Source organism: Macrosteles quadrilineatus, unplaced genomic scaffold (genome assembly GCF_028750875.1).
Source record: "Macrosteles quadrilineatus isolate MER2022 unplaced genomic scaffold, UCM_ALF_1.0 Scaffold_1__1_contigs__length_201487025, whole genome shotgun sequence".
In the NCBI taxonomy this organism is placed as follows: domain Eukaryota; kingdom Metazoa; phylum Arthropoda; class Insecta; order Hemiptera; family Cicadellidae; genus Macrosteles; species Macrosteles quadrilineatus.
Genome location: NW_026542594.1, coordinates 161,623,883 through 161,638,254, shown reverse-complemented (window position 1 = coordinate 161,638,254; position 14,372 = coordinate 161,623,883). Strand labels below are relative to the sequence as shown.

Here is a 14,372-nt window from a genome sequence, read left to right as displayed (position 1 = left end):
CTGTATATATCATATGAAGTGTACGGTTTCAACAGATATGAGATGGATGTCATAAATGCATAGAGTAACTACTATCATAGACAAACTAATATAATTGTGTTTATTTATTCTTTGCCTCGTCAGCATGTAAAGTGTTCGTGTGGGGCGTGCGGCACTGTTACGTTATGTGAACAAACAAACTCCCATGTACTACACATGCAACCATACAATGTGATTATCATGCAATCTAATTCCAAATTAGCAAGTTTAGTGATTCTAAATATTAAACACAACACGTAAAACTGTCTAAAAATATAATATTTTATTTACCTCTCGTATTATGCGTTGCTTAATAATTTCATTGGAAACGCAGCAAATATGGAAAATGGCAACTACTATTTTGGGAAGTATGAGTACTTATAAAACTACAATATATATTCTTCTATTTAAATAACATTATGTTTAACGAGTACCTAGGTTTGCTGCAAGGAAACTAATAAAGTGTGGTCTTTAGTAAAATACAGTATTAATAGCTTAGTATAAAATAATTAAATTTGCCAAGTTTAATAAAAATATATTCATAAACAAGCAAACTACAACATTTTACAATATTCTTCATTAGAATAACATGGGAATTTTTAATTTTCACTTTTTTACATTTTATCCGTTACCAATAACCGTACAAAAACACTTGGATATACGAAATAGTTTGCTTTTTAAGCTCTTTAAAAAGGTCTAGACGTACGTAGATGTGGAAATCCGTGTGTTTTTGGTCCTCCACTGGACTGGGACCAAAAATGGTAATAGAGCATACCTATCGTTCACCAGATGTGTTAAGTTTAAAAAGATTAACGATATTATATGCCCAATAGTTGTTTGCTGAGAAATTGTGGATTGATTGTAGCTTCGTTGAATGAAAATATTTTCACGAATGAAAAATAGAGCATGTATGTGTTGTATAAACAATTATTGAAAAGCAAAACACATTGTTATCTGAGACTTTACAGTTTAGCAAACATATTGTAAAACCAAAGATTAAAACACTAGCATTTTTTTTTTACTTTCCTAAACGAAAGGTGCAACATGCAAAACACGATTTGTTCGTTGTCGTTGTCGTACAACTTTGTATATATTTAATTCCATTCTTACACATTCAAATCAATTACTATAATTGGATTACCAAGTCAGACCCACTACAGAGGTGCCGTACCTCGGCCGGTCTGTCAGCCACGTTACAATGTACCTCAATTAACCAGTTTATAGGTTTCCTCGGAAGCACTCTTGCTTGGCGCCGCTCTGCTCTACAGTCTCACACTACATGCAGATCATCCATGGCACCAATTGTCCATCTCTTGACCGGTTATAAAGTCGTTCTCAGAAAGGCGTTCAACGAAAATAACACCACTCTCCACATATTATTTTCCAAGATCTGTGGGAAACTTGGTTTCGTAGATTCTCAGCAAAACTGTACCGAACCATTCTGGACAGTTTTGTAGGTAAAAGTTGGTCCTACTCGAGAATGTACTATTTTCCCGCTAAAATAACTATACAAAAATATATATGTGTACAATACAACAGTTAATTTCCAATGTTGACGATAACGGAATATTGTGTAATCCAATATTGAAATGTTACTTTTAAAAGAGTAGACAATGAGTCAATAACTTTAAAGGTTGACCAGTTTGTAACCTTCGTAACCCACCACTATTTTTATAAGAAAAGAAATGTAATATATTTTTATGACTGCACGGCTGACACAGTTCAGCCAGCCAGAGACTGAAGTGGTCGGTATGCCAGAAGTAAGCGCATCTCTACAACGTGGCCTTGCTTCATCTTCAGGCTTAACTTTCACTTACATTATAATTGACTAATCCTTACTGAGCTATCTGATGAGGAAAAAAGTTTTAAACTGAAATAGTTTTACCACATAGTTGTGTATTGGTTATACGATTTCGGAGACTACAGACCCATCGGAAAATAAAGGTACATAATCTATAAGTATAAAAGAGGATGTTTGTATATATATATATATTTGGCAGTGATAAACTCAGACACCGCTGAACCGATTGCCACGAAACTTGGTACATACGTGTAGAATTTCATGGAATAGGTTTATACACCACCAATTTCGTGATCCGTCCAATCGGCTCCGCCCCAGTGGCTCTGGAGTTTCCCATGTTAACCTTATGAGAAATGGAATTAATGAATCTTAACAGCTGTTTCAATTAAACAAGTTGGTTCTGTTCTATGATGTTCAATAGCATTAAAGTTACAAGGATTACCAACAGGGTGCAGCACTATTATTTCTTTTACATTTATGACAACAGCTAATTTGCAACCAAAAGGTGAGTGAGCATAGCGAACGAACTTCAACCTGGAGGCGAGTTAGCGTAGTGAACAAGCTAACCTGAAGGCAAGTGAGCGTAGCGAACGAGCTCCAACCTAAAGGTGGGTGAGCGTAGCGAACGAACTTCAACCAGGACGTGATTGAGCCATGCGAACTAGATCATCTTGAAAATTAAGAAGTTAAACGGGGCAAAGCCCGCGGGTTACAGCTAGTACTTTATACAAACGGTTCGCAAAATGTTGACGGATTGTATACGCGATGAGAGAAAGTTAATGGAAGACTTTGAGTCAGGCAATGGAAGAAGGGAATCTTCTGAAGTGCGAAAGGAGAGATATTCATTTATAAAATATGAATAGATCCACACCATAAAAAATAAGACTGTTTAGGGGCTTCAACCGGTTCGAAATCTATTAGAGTTAAAGGAAAATCTTAAACAAACTCAAATATAGTACAAACTACAAATATATCACAAATGCGAAGTATATCACTGGTTTTCAGGTATGCGTTTTTAGCGAACAACAAAGTATACAGTCGTTAAAATTTTAACTAGCCAAACGAGTTCACAATATAATAAATATTCTAACATTATCTCAGTGGTACAATATAATACTATGTGACGCTGTTACAATTACATATAGAATTGAGTACCACTCGCCACAGTGAGTCGATACAGCCATAACACATGTTCTATCTCGGAACATAAAACAACCATCCGACCGACGATTTGCGAACATTAGGTCACTTAAAATACAACGTTCTGCTGCACTCAGCGGCCGAGTAAAGATAAAGAGATGGGGCGGAGAGCTTGGCTTGCAATATGTAATGTCGTATCGGGCAAATTGCCGATGACGAGGTCGCATATTCAATAAGAGCGTGTGATTAGACGTGCGTGTGTGTGTGCGCGTGCGTGAGCATATTAACGTGTGCGTGTGGGTGAATTGATTGGTCCGCCAGTCAGGCAGGCAATACACTTTGGACAATGACCTGGACCTTCTATATGTAAACCTAGAATGTTATGTTGTTTGATACAGTGTTATATGCGAGCAGGGATCAAAATCAGGGTAAACCTATGACCTTGACTTCAACATTCAAGTCTTCATAAACTTACTACACAGTATATTGAAAAGCAAATCCTAGCGAAAAATTATTCCATATTGTTTTCCAGATCAGTTGACAGAGTAGAATAGCCGAAAAGTAGTCCGATTTATGTACAGTACCTGGGGACCGAGCTTTGCTCGGTGAACTTTATTAGTATACTCTGAGAGTGTTCTTTGGTCAATGTAATCTGACCCGAAAATACAGTATTGTTTTGCAGTCTATTTAACTTATGTTAAAATAATATCGTTGAGTTAAATAATGAGAAAAAAGTTTTTTAAATTTGTTTGAAGCCCGTGCGATCTATTATAGTTCTACCATTGACTATAAATCCTTAAGGATTTATAGTCAATGGTTCTACTTAAAGGTTTCATCTCACATTTGTCAATTATGAAACATAACTACTTAAGCCATTTTTGCAGAGTTCATTTACATCTGTCCAACAAAATGGAATTTGCATTATGAACCGGACGTGTCAAAAGAGGTTAGAAGATGAGTCGGTTTAAGTGGAAGTTGACGTTTATAATTACGTTTAATCTGTGGACTTTCCAAGCAGTTTTGCACTCACGCATATGAGACATGCAACTGGCCGTTCTGAGTCGCGGTGGTTGACGAACAGCTGTGATTGGCTGTCCGTTAGACATTACACTGACGAGAAAAGAAACTGCTAACAAGGAGTTAACATTCCTCGGACGAGATGACTTCTTTGTGCGACAGAAGTCCTTTGTGGTCCTTTGTGTCCACAAGGATAAACGCTGGGTGGGGAACGAGGAACGACAAAGAATATTGTGTACTACATATTCCACACTTTGTATCTCCAGTTACAAGGTTACTGGTTGTGTATTAACATGTTTACATTACCTTGGGTAATGAGAGTGCTAGTCAGAGGGTAAATAACTTAATGAGGCGTACTAATGCCATGTATAAGTCTCTGTGACGCATTGGGAGCCAATCATTTTACATTTAACTACATAAATCATTATATCGATTAATTCCATCGTACTATGGAAGGATTGAAAAAATAAATAGTTAATTATTACTTTGTGACTTCAAAATGAGTAATATATTTGATATATAGTTGATAAGGGCGGAAAAAGATTATTTCTCATCATATTCCTATTATTTGCATTGTCTGCCTTATTATTTACATTGTGTGCACGATCTCTTTGAGGCATCTAGCAAAATTATAAATACTAATGGAACACTATGAAAACCCAAAATCTAACGTATATTTTCTTCTTTGCATTTTAAACTCGTAATATTACAATATTTTACTTGAATTTATTAAAACATCAATAAAACATACTATGAAAAAACAAAATCCTATCACAAGTACCCAATATGCCTATACAAATATATATTTAGGGTGAATTTCTGCACACAAAAATCCAACAAATTCTTTTATAATATAGATACGGAAATCAACCTTTAGTCACATCTGATTGATGATACAGTAGTAGATTGATTGATCACAACAGATACGGTTTGTCTTTTACATCAGACTTCGATTCGATAATCGAATAATTGCCTGAGTTATTTGTTTTTGGTAGCTAAGTGGTTATAGTTAATGTCTTCAAATCTTGGCTGCTGGTTTGATCTTAAGTGAGATCGACTCTGAACGCAATCGTTTGAAGTTTAAACAATAGACTATCGTTACAATGCGAGACAGGGGTCTGTTGTAAAATACATCGTAATGGCGTCACAGCCTGTCCCAGCTCACAGCTGCTAAGTGAAGTCACGGTTCGGCGGATTTGAACTACCAATTACAGCTGTACCGCTCAAACTCCTGATAACATTTCCGGTCGTATCGCCCGCGCCAAGTGAACACGGAGCGGACAGTGTGCGACAAGTCATACGACACAACCGATCTATTTACCCCTCAGAGTTGAACGGTTGTGAAGAGGTTACAAGAAGTTGTGGTTGTCGCGCATAGTTAATACCCGACGAGCGTGAACACCGCGCATGCGCACAAGGCCATTATCACAGCGTCTAACGACTTGATAATGGAATCTAGCCGCAGACTAGCCTTCAACCTCAGTCACCAGTCATTGTCAAAGACCCCAGGAGTGAGTTACCCGCGCATCTAACTGAAGTTTGTCAATTCATCATCATTTTAGTTAGGGATAGCAGCAGTATACTGGTCAACTGTAGGCAGGCAAAACCTCACTCCCCTTCCCCAGGGTTGCTTTTGTGAAATCGTTTTACTTGTATGTAATATAAAAACCTATCAATATAACATTTGGTTATTGCCAAATCTGCCGTATTCACTGATCAACAAACTGTTGAATACGGAAGATTTGACAATGATGCAACCAAACCATTGAAACTATAGATATCGAAAAACTAAAAAGGATTGAAGACGATATAAGATATCATAGCCTATTATTTTGTACAGATTTTCAATCTAGGAGGCAAATAATATGAATGAAGAAAACAATAAGCATACCTAAGTCTTTAAGGCCTATATCAAATGAATATTACATAAAAATCTGTTCACTCATCTAAAACTTTATTTTCTACTATAGTCCAGGCAAATTAGATAAAAAAGGGCGTGCCTCCAAAAAATATCTTCTAAACGTGGAAAGTGTTTTAATACCTTTTTTGGTCCCAAATAAGAGTTCTATGAGTTTGCGACGGTTTCTGACATCTGCTTAAGTTCTGGGGGTCGAAAAAAATGAAAATTTTGCACTTTTATCACAAATTTTGGGTAAATTTCGGGGAGCATATGTCTAATTCGTCTGTGCTACTCGGCTTGTAAATACTATTGACAGCATTGAAATGAAGGATCTGTGACATCGCCTATTAAGAAGGTGGTTCAATTTAAATTGTTTCTTACGAGTTTAGGATGTATCAAAAACGGCTTTGCAAAAACCAAAAATAATATAGGGTTTCAAAATTCTCTTCAATTTCTCAAGTATGCCTATACATTACTACGACATAACCATTTACACCATAACCGCGTTATACTCAAGTCCACTGGACCTGACATGCAACACAGGTAGTCTTATAACGGCTGGTTTACGAGGTGGAGGATCGCTTCGGCCGATAAAACACGTTATAGCCGCCGTTACCGCGACCGATACCGCCTAATGCCGCGGAATTATGCGGAATGTCTGCCTGGACATGATAAAAATATCAGCAGCACTCCATACATACAGGGTGTAACTCATTTGATGGACTCTTACTGGTATGTGTCACTGAATATTGCATCCACAAACCCTTCATAGACTATTCGATGATGGTTGCAACTGTCCATAATATTATCAAAAGTAATGATAGTCGCTTTGTACGAATAAGTACAACACACGTATCGATGAGATCGATTCATTTGTGTTTAGTACTATCTATATAGTAAAATGTCATATGTAGCCATTGCAGCGTTTAATACCGTTAGTTTAGGGGTTCCCTCGGTTAAAATTTCCTTGTAGCATAATTCTCCCCGAAATAGTGTTGTCTACCAAGACATTCAAAGGTCCTTTGTTTAAAAAAATCAAGCAAAAAATGCCATGACAGTATGACTCGATGCGGGCAACAAAGATAAATCTCAACAAGCTTCAATGATTTTTTTTATTTTTTTTTTATTTTACATTCCAACTGACAGCTCCATTTTGATATTGGTAAACTTATGATGAAGACTTTCTTACAACCAGTCCAATACAATAGTTGATAGTTAATTGAATTAATTTGCTAGTGATGGTGCATTCAGACGTGTGCTCAGCCCAGGAGTCAGTTTACATTGAAACAGAAATGAAAAACAAAAGTTTGCTACATAACAAAATATCAATTAAATAAAAAAAAACTACCATAAAATTTTAATCATATTCACACAAAAACATGCAACGTTAATCAATTTGAACCCTTGTGACAATTCTATTGATAAAATTTTATGCTACCTGATTAACAAAATACATTTTAATATGTGTAAGAGTGGATTTTAAATGTTTTTTTTTTGTGAGTCGGTAGTGCAATAAAAGTGTTTGCATCACGTTGTCACATTTTAAAATTGTTTAGTTTTTGAAAACGTGCATGTTGATTTCTCCCTTTGCTTGATAAATTCTCCTGCCCTTACAAACCTATGTAGACGGGCGAATGCGAGATTAAAGGAGGAAGAATCTTTACAATAGTTGGTTATTTGATTAAAAAACGTATATAATTAGTTAAAATGGATCTATTAAAAAAAATCTGTAACTGTCATTATTAGTTTGGAGTGATAAGCTTGGCCATGTGAAATATAAACAATTTAATGCCTTGCTCGCTGACAATTTATAACTCGTTAGATACCAATAGTTAGCAAAAATTAAGGAGTAAACAAAGAGATCACCCTAATACGAAGGCACGTCTCGATACCCAATTCAGACCATAGATTAAATTAATAATATTCAACAGTGACGTCATTTTCCCAAACCGAGCCTAGCTGGCCACTTACGACTAAACTCTACAAACAGCAGGAATCAATAATAACTCGCCACCTTGTTAAATCGCCTCCTTAAAACAATGTGGTCGACCCACACGCACAATTCCACTTTTGAATAACTTAGTTACTCAAAGGCGTTCGAATGTAAAATACATGTAAGCCGAAAATTTAAATTTTATAAATAAATCGTTCAACTCAGTTTGATTGTTATAAATTATTATTTTCTATAAAAAATAATCTAGCTTTTAAACAAGTATCGTACCGTCAGCCGTTTTATAACGATTTTACATCAATTTTAATCAATCGCCATTCTTTGAGTAAAATCGCAATTAGTTTTACTGAATCTGATATTGAGGTGTGCTAAAGCAACGATAACATCAGAAATTGTACATGAACACAGAATAAAGACCTAACCTCTTCATGGTTTTATTTTGTGAAATGCATACAATTTTCTATTAAATTTATTTGAAAGAAACCGTGATTTTGTTGAGTTCTTGAGTAGGTATCATTTTATTGGCTTGGTACCGTCCAAATGAAAAAGTGATATAGGTTATAGCTTTTTGATGGCGAATCAATAATTAAAGTCTTTCAAACTTGATTACAGTATTATTAAACATTTCTCTTTTGAAAATGCCATATCTCTGTGTGTATTTTTAATGCATAGCGAGGAATAAATATCTCTTTGAAGATTTTGATCTCTTGCGTATCTGTTACAACCTGCTTTTCATATACATGAATGTTTCACTTTTATTGAAAGCTTCGAAAAATTTATTATGACCGAAGACCCAAACACCTAAGTAAAATATTGTAAATTTTTAAGCTAATATGTTAAAAACGTAGAGTAAGTATCATAAATAAAACAAATAAATAATTTATGTGTGCACAGTAGGCTGGGCTTATACACTCATAATCTTTGTAGCGGAGTAAAGACTTCCGATAATTACAGATACGGTTAGTGAATTAAATACATTATACGGTTAAACCTACTCTGCTCCAAGGGCGAAAACATTATATTTACAACTAAATTGTTTGTAAATGAGAATTTTTTTTACCTTTTAAACAAACAAAAAAAACTATTATATTAAAAGTTGTGTATTAAAATAATATAAACCAATAATAATATAATATATAAATATATATATTAAATTATAGTAGTAAATAAAGTACAATTGAGCACCCTAAATATTATATTATAATATTCAGGGTGCTCAGTTTTACTTTGTTAACTACAATAATTTAATATATCAGGCAGGAGCCCTATTACGTGAACACCTTAAATAAAATATATAACTAAAAAAATAATATATATATATAACATATAAACAATTTATAAATATTATTTATTGCAATATAAATAATATACAGCAACGTTTAATGAAAATTGGTACATATCCATTTAAAAAAACCTGTGCTCCAAAGTAATATTGTTGATTAATTGATAACACCAATTTTCTCTTTCAAGGTTTTGTAATTTTGATAATATTTCCACGTCTGCATGTATACATTAAGTTGAAAGCTGTAATTAAATTGGTTTTTATTATTTTTTAAATTTAATTTAACAAAATACAAATAAAAACCAACAATTGTAAAAAAAATACTAAATTGTTCCATTGAAATAATAGTACAGTATTTATTGGTTTACCTCAGTTATAAACAAACCATGTACAAAATTTACGGAGTCTAGTTAAATTAAGTGTTTCCACATAATAATAGTATTTCATGGTTCTATAGTTAGAGATTTGAAGACTAAATGTAAATTAACGTAAAAGTATCAAGGCCGATACGTAAAAATAATTATTTAAATGCATTAAGTATATAAATTTATGTTAATCGTATTTACTAAACCCCTAATTTAACTATGTCATTAGATTGCCTCATGCATACACACGTACGTGTTGTTGGATAATTATAGTGTATCCCTTAATAATACAAGGGTGCGCTGTACATCAGGTCGTATTTCTCAGTACGATGTTGCGCCGATGTTCATATACCCTTGCACTGAACAGCGCCACGAAGAGCGCCTGCAAACCTTTTGATTCTGGGTAATTAATTTGTTACTTGCACAAGTTATATGAATTTAAAGGCTCTTGCATAAATTGTAAATATATCTTTGCTACTGGCAGCTGTACATTTTAATCAACGATGTAAAGTTATATCGTTGGTGGTAGTGTGGTAGTGTAGAATAAAATAATACTGTAAAATAAAGAAGGAGGACGCGGCATTACTGTACTTCGTATAGCAAGAATATGCGAATTTGTTTTTATAATAATTTAAGAATGCATCTGTGCTTATACAAGTATAAACAATTAGATTAATGCAATACCGTACAAGATTGTGAATGGATTGAATGTAAATAAGTTTTCTGTTGTTTGTAATATTGAGAAAAAAACTAAGTTATGGCAAAATCTCTAGTCTACTCTTAATATGTTATTAAACTGTAAAATCGGTCTAAATCCGTTGACAATAAATAAATAGATAAAAGTTAGTTAGTTTTGTTTACGCTAGCCTACAATAGTAAAACCTACAATACAATCGGTGATATTTTTAACATAACATTAACGGAATGAGAAATTCTTTGTAGCAATTTAAGCGACATCATGCTGCTGAGCGATTTATCAAAATCCCCTATAATGTGCCGTCTGTAATATGAAGTGTTTTACATTTAGAATTTCATATTCACATTTCTCATACATCTATACACCCAAGATAAAATTATTGGTTAAATACTTAGGTAACTTTATCAATAAATTCTTATTTTAAAAAATACTACATAATTTTGACTAGTACAAAAATTAATATTGTGTTACGGATATACTCTTTAGCAATTTAAAGCAATAAGATGGTAAACTAAATAAAGCAGTGTAATTTTATGCAAATTCATAACTATATTTTTACCTACACAATATAATTTCTAGTTTGATTTATTTATTTATTTATAGATGCCATTGACATGGAATTGAATTTATTTAAACTATTTGTATGCCTAATTGTTATTTAGTATATATTTTCTAGTTAATAATCGCCATCCTTGATTTTATTACAACGTTCCCGTCGCCGTACGGTAACCCTTACCTTAATCTTAGTTTATATTATTTTACTAACTACAAGTTGAAAAATAAATATTAACTCCGTTTTGCAAACTGTCCACTCCCATCAACACATCCACAAATTATTTCTTAATGCACTCTTTTATATCAAGGCTTATTGTTAAGATAACGTATTACAGTATGTAGCGGTAGCGGGGGGATAACACAGTAGTAACCATTTTATAAATTGTAAAATGGTATAATTTAATTCAGAGATAGAATGATCAACAAACATATCTTTATTTGCTCTTATTTTCTATTTTCATGTTGTTTTTGTCATTTGTCTATTAATATGATAAGAAATTAAGATAACTTTGGTTAGCGGATGGGGTTTAAATAACAAGCATATGTTACATTCGGTCATTTTTCAAGGTATATTACTTACATTTCTGCTTTGTAAGCCAAGTGTTATATTAAGCTTCGTACATCCAACGTAGGTTTACATAACATACTGCACTCACACTCATGTTACTGACCTGATAGTCTGTCCTTGACTAGACTGGAGGCGAAGGATGCTGCGGCGGCGGCGGCAGTGCGATGTACCAGGGCAGGGTCCAGGGCTAGCCAGGGGAAGGGCGCACCCAAGGGAGGGCCCTGTAGTCCAGGAGGTGCAGGTCTGTGTGCTGGTACTCTGATGACCCCTGCCCCAGGGTACACGGCCAGGGCCGCAGGGTGGCTGTACAGCGAGGTGATGGTCTCCTGCGCGGCCCGGTCGCTCCGGGTCACCGTCGACTCCCCCAGGAGCCGTGATATGCTGAAGGCCAGTGGGGCGGACTCCCCGGCACTGTCACCCCCGCAGCTACGACTGTCCTCGTCCACCTCATCACCGTCCTCGTGACCAGAGTCTACGTTGATCTCCTGGTCCTCCTCAGAGTCCGTCATCGCACCAGACAATGATGACGTCATCACTACCGGTACACTACCTGTCACTGTCAGGTCTATTGAGTCCTGCCACTCTGAGCTGTCGCGAACTGCATGGTCAATCATTCAAAACCGACTATCTGACCGTTGTTCCTATCATAAGGGTTGACGGTGAGAATTAATTCAAACCGGATGTCGGAAAATTAAATAGTGTTAAGTTCGAATCGTCGGTTAAGAAAAATCTAGAGTTATACAAACTACAAAACCGTGACACAGCCACTGTCCACACTCTGTTCGCAACGACGGACGGAGCTCCAGCAGGGATTGTGACGAGCCGGCAGATCGTTCAACACTGAAGTCCCCCCCAACAATCAGCTGACGGCGTAACAATGTGAGGGGCGGAGTCAGCACCGTCCAATCACAGCTCGGTATGGCTCCCAGCGCGCCGCCTCGCGTCACCATTGGTCCTCCTCTCATCCTTGTGCACAATCACCAAATTGAAACCCACTTAACTTGAGGCTGCTTCAACATGGAGTATTAATTATATGTTTAACACTATGTTTAAGCTTCCAGCTCGGCCTAACCGCCTTTTATGATAATGTAATCTTTTTATCTTAGATTGGATTTCCTCGGGGAAACTGTTGTAATGGGTCCCCTTCCCACAAAAAGGAAAAAAAGAAACAATACTCTCGAGTTGATATGCGGCAGTGATTACTTTAATAACACGAATCATGCTGATGGTCGGATGGTGATTTTAATCTGACATTCCAGCCTATCAACTCCACTCCTTTATGTTTATAAGGTAAGACCGCGAGCGCAAGTGAAGTGACGTGAGCCGGTGAGCCTTGCGTAAATGGTTACACTTTGTCTTTGAAACGTCTCAAAAGAGGTTTAGACCAGGTACACAACCCCAAGTAGTGTGAGACCAATTCTAATTTTTTATTTTGTCTTTTGCTAGTAGCCTAGATGTAGTGTAGTAGATGTAGGTCTACCTATAGGAACGTAGAGCATACAATTTAACTTGATTTTTACAGAATAGTAGCCATATTAAAGAATAGTGTTAATGCTCTACAAAGTCATATAGCTTGTAATATGTATTTATTTATTTGAAGGACAAACCATTGTATAACAATATCAATTGCTTTCATAATACAACTTGTTGGTTTTAATAATGACTTAACATAACAATAATGACAACAACCAACAACAGTAAAAACAATAACAATAAAGAACAATATGCAAACATTTAACAAACTGAATGAGAGAGTAATTAACATTAAACCATGGATAACATCTATTCAATAATGAAGTAGTTTAGGAGTGGAGTAGGCCTTGACACTAGACAGGTCTTCATTTATCCAGTGGGAGCGAGAGCTAATGAATCTCTTGAAGCATGTCGCACCGCATTTGAAAATATAATTTTCAAGTGGCAGAGAGATTTCCAGAGCCCAGAGCTTGTATTCGAGCGATGGCACAGTGCTGTTAATATAGCGTAAATGGGGAGACCTAGCAAACAGCTCCCTTGATCCCGCAGGGACATGAAAACTAATCCGCTCAAGCAGCTCCGGGCAGAGAATCTCTTCATGGATCAAACTAGGCCGGGCGCGCACTATCCCGACCACGACCACGACCACGACCAAACGCCCGACCAGTGGTTGTCATTCACCATGCGACCAGAGCACGACCCGACCACGACCCGACCAAGGCAACAAATGTTTTACAAACTTCAGTGTCAAGATGATTGTTGAAGAAATATTTGTTATGGTGCATTTGTATTGTAAGTACGTTAAGCGGAAGAAGACACTATACTGGGTATATCCAATGTTAACTGTTAGGTCTGAAAGGGCATTTTGCGACATTTTATGAAGAGCTACGTCAATATGAAGACGGGTTTCAAAAGTGTCAAAATCCTGCGACATTTTACCAAATGAGTCACTTCACAGACCGGCGCAAAAAACTAGTGCTTACCGTTTGATTGATCTAGGAATACTGGGGGTTGAGTGGTGTACTGGTCGGGTCGGAGGCAAGTCGGGGGTAGTGCGCGTCATCCCATTACATTGTGTGCTATTTTTGGCTGCAACGACCAGCGGGTCGGGCCCGACCAAACTGGAAAATTTTGGTCGTGCGACCAGGGCCCGACCAGTCGACCAGTGCGCGCTGTTCCATTTATTCCTATTATAAAACTGGTCGTATCCGACCAGTCGGAGTCGTGGTCGTGGTCGTGGTCGTGGTCGGGATAGTGCGCGCCGGCCCATGTACTGTATGTAGGAATATCAGGTCGAAGATTTTCCTTCTGGTCACCATCAGCGGACGAAGATCCACGTCAGCCGCCAAGGCACTCACTGTAACATTTGCTTAGTGGTGTAAATATAAAGTCAATGATATTACGCTACATTAATAGAACTTGTTTTAGTGACATCTAGCGGTAACTTGACGAACTGTTGCGGACGACGAAGTAAGTGCTATCTATCCTTAGGGAGTATGTTTAATCTATGATTATACTAACGCCTGATTGATTATGGTCGTGAGATATGTATATGTTTGGCATTCAACATATAATCATTTGTATTTAAACAATTGTGTTAATATT

At 36.3% G+C, this 14,372-nt stretch overlaps 1 protein-coding gene across 1 annotated transcript in view; it reads right to left on the bottom strand.

Annotated features, from left to right (window-relative positions):
* LOC128983084 (T-cell leukemia homeobox protein 3-like) overlaps positions 1 to 12,175 on the bottom strand; it is a 52,941-nt gene extending 40,766 nt beyond the window's left edge. The window contains exon 1 of the mRNA XM_054402240.1: positions 11,398 to 12,175. Within this exon, the coding sequence (XP_054258215.1) occupies positions 11,398 to 11,908 (511 nt within the window). The 5' untranslated portion in view covers positions 11,909 to 12,175. The remainder of the gene's footprint in view (positions 1 to 11,397) is intronic.
* Positions 12,176 to 14,372: the final 2,197 nt, after the last annotated feature.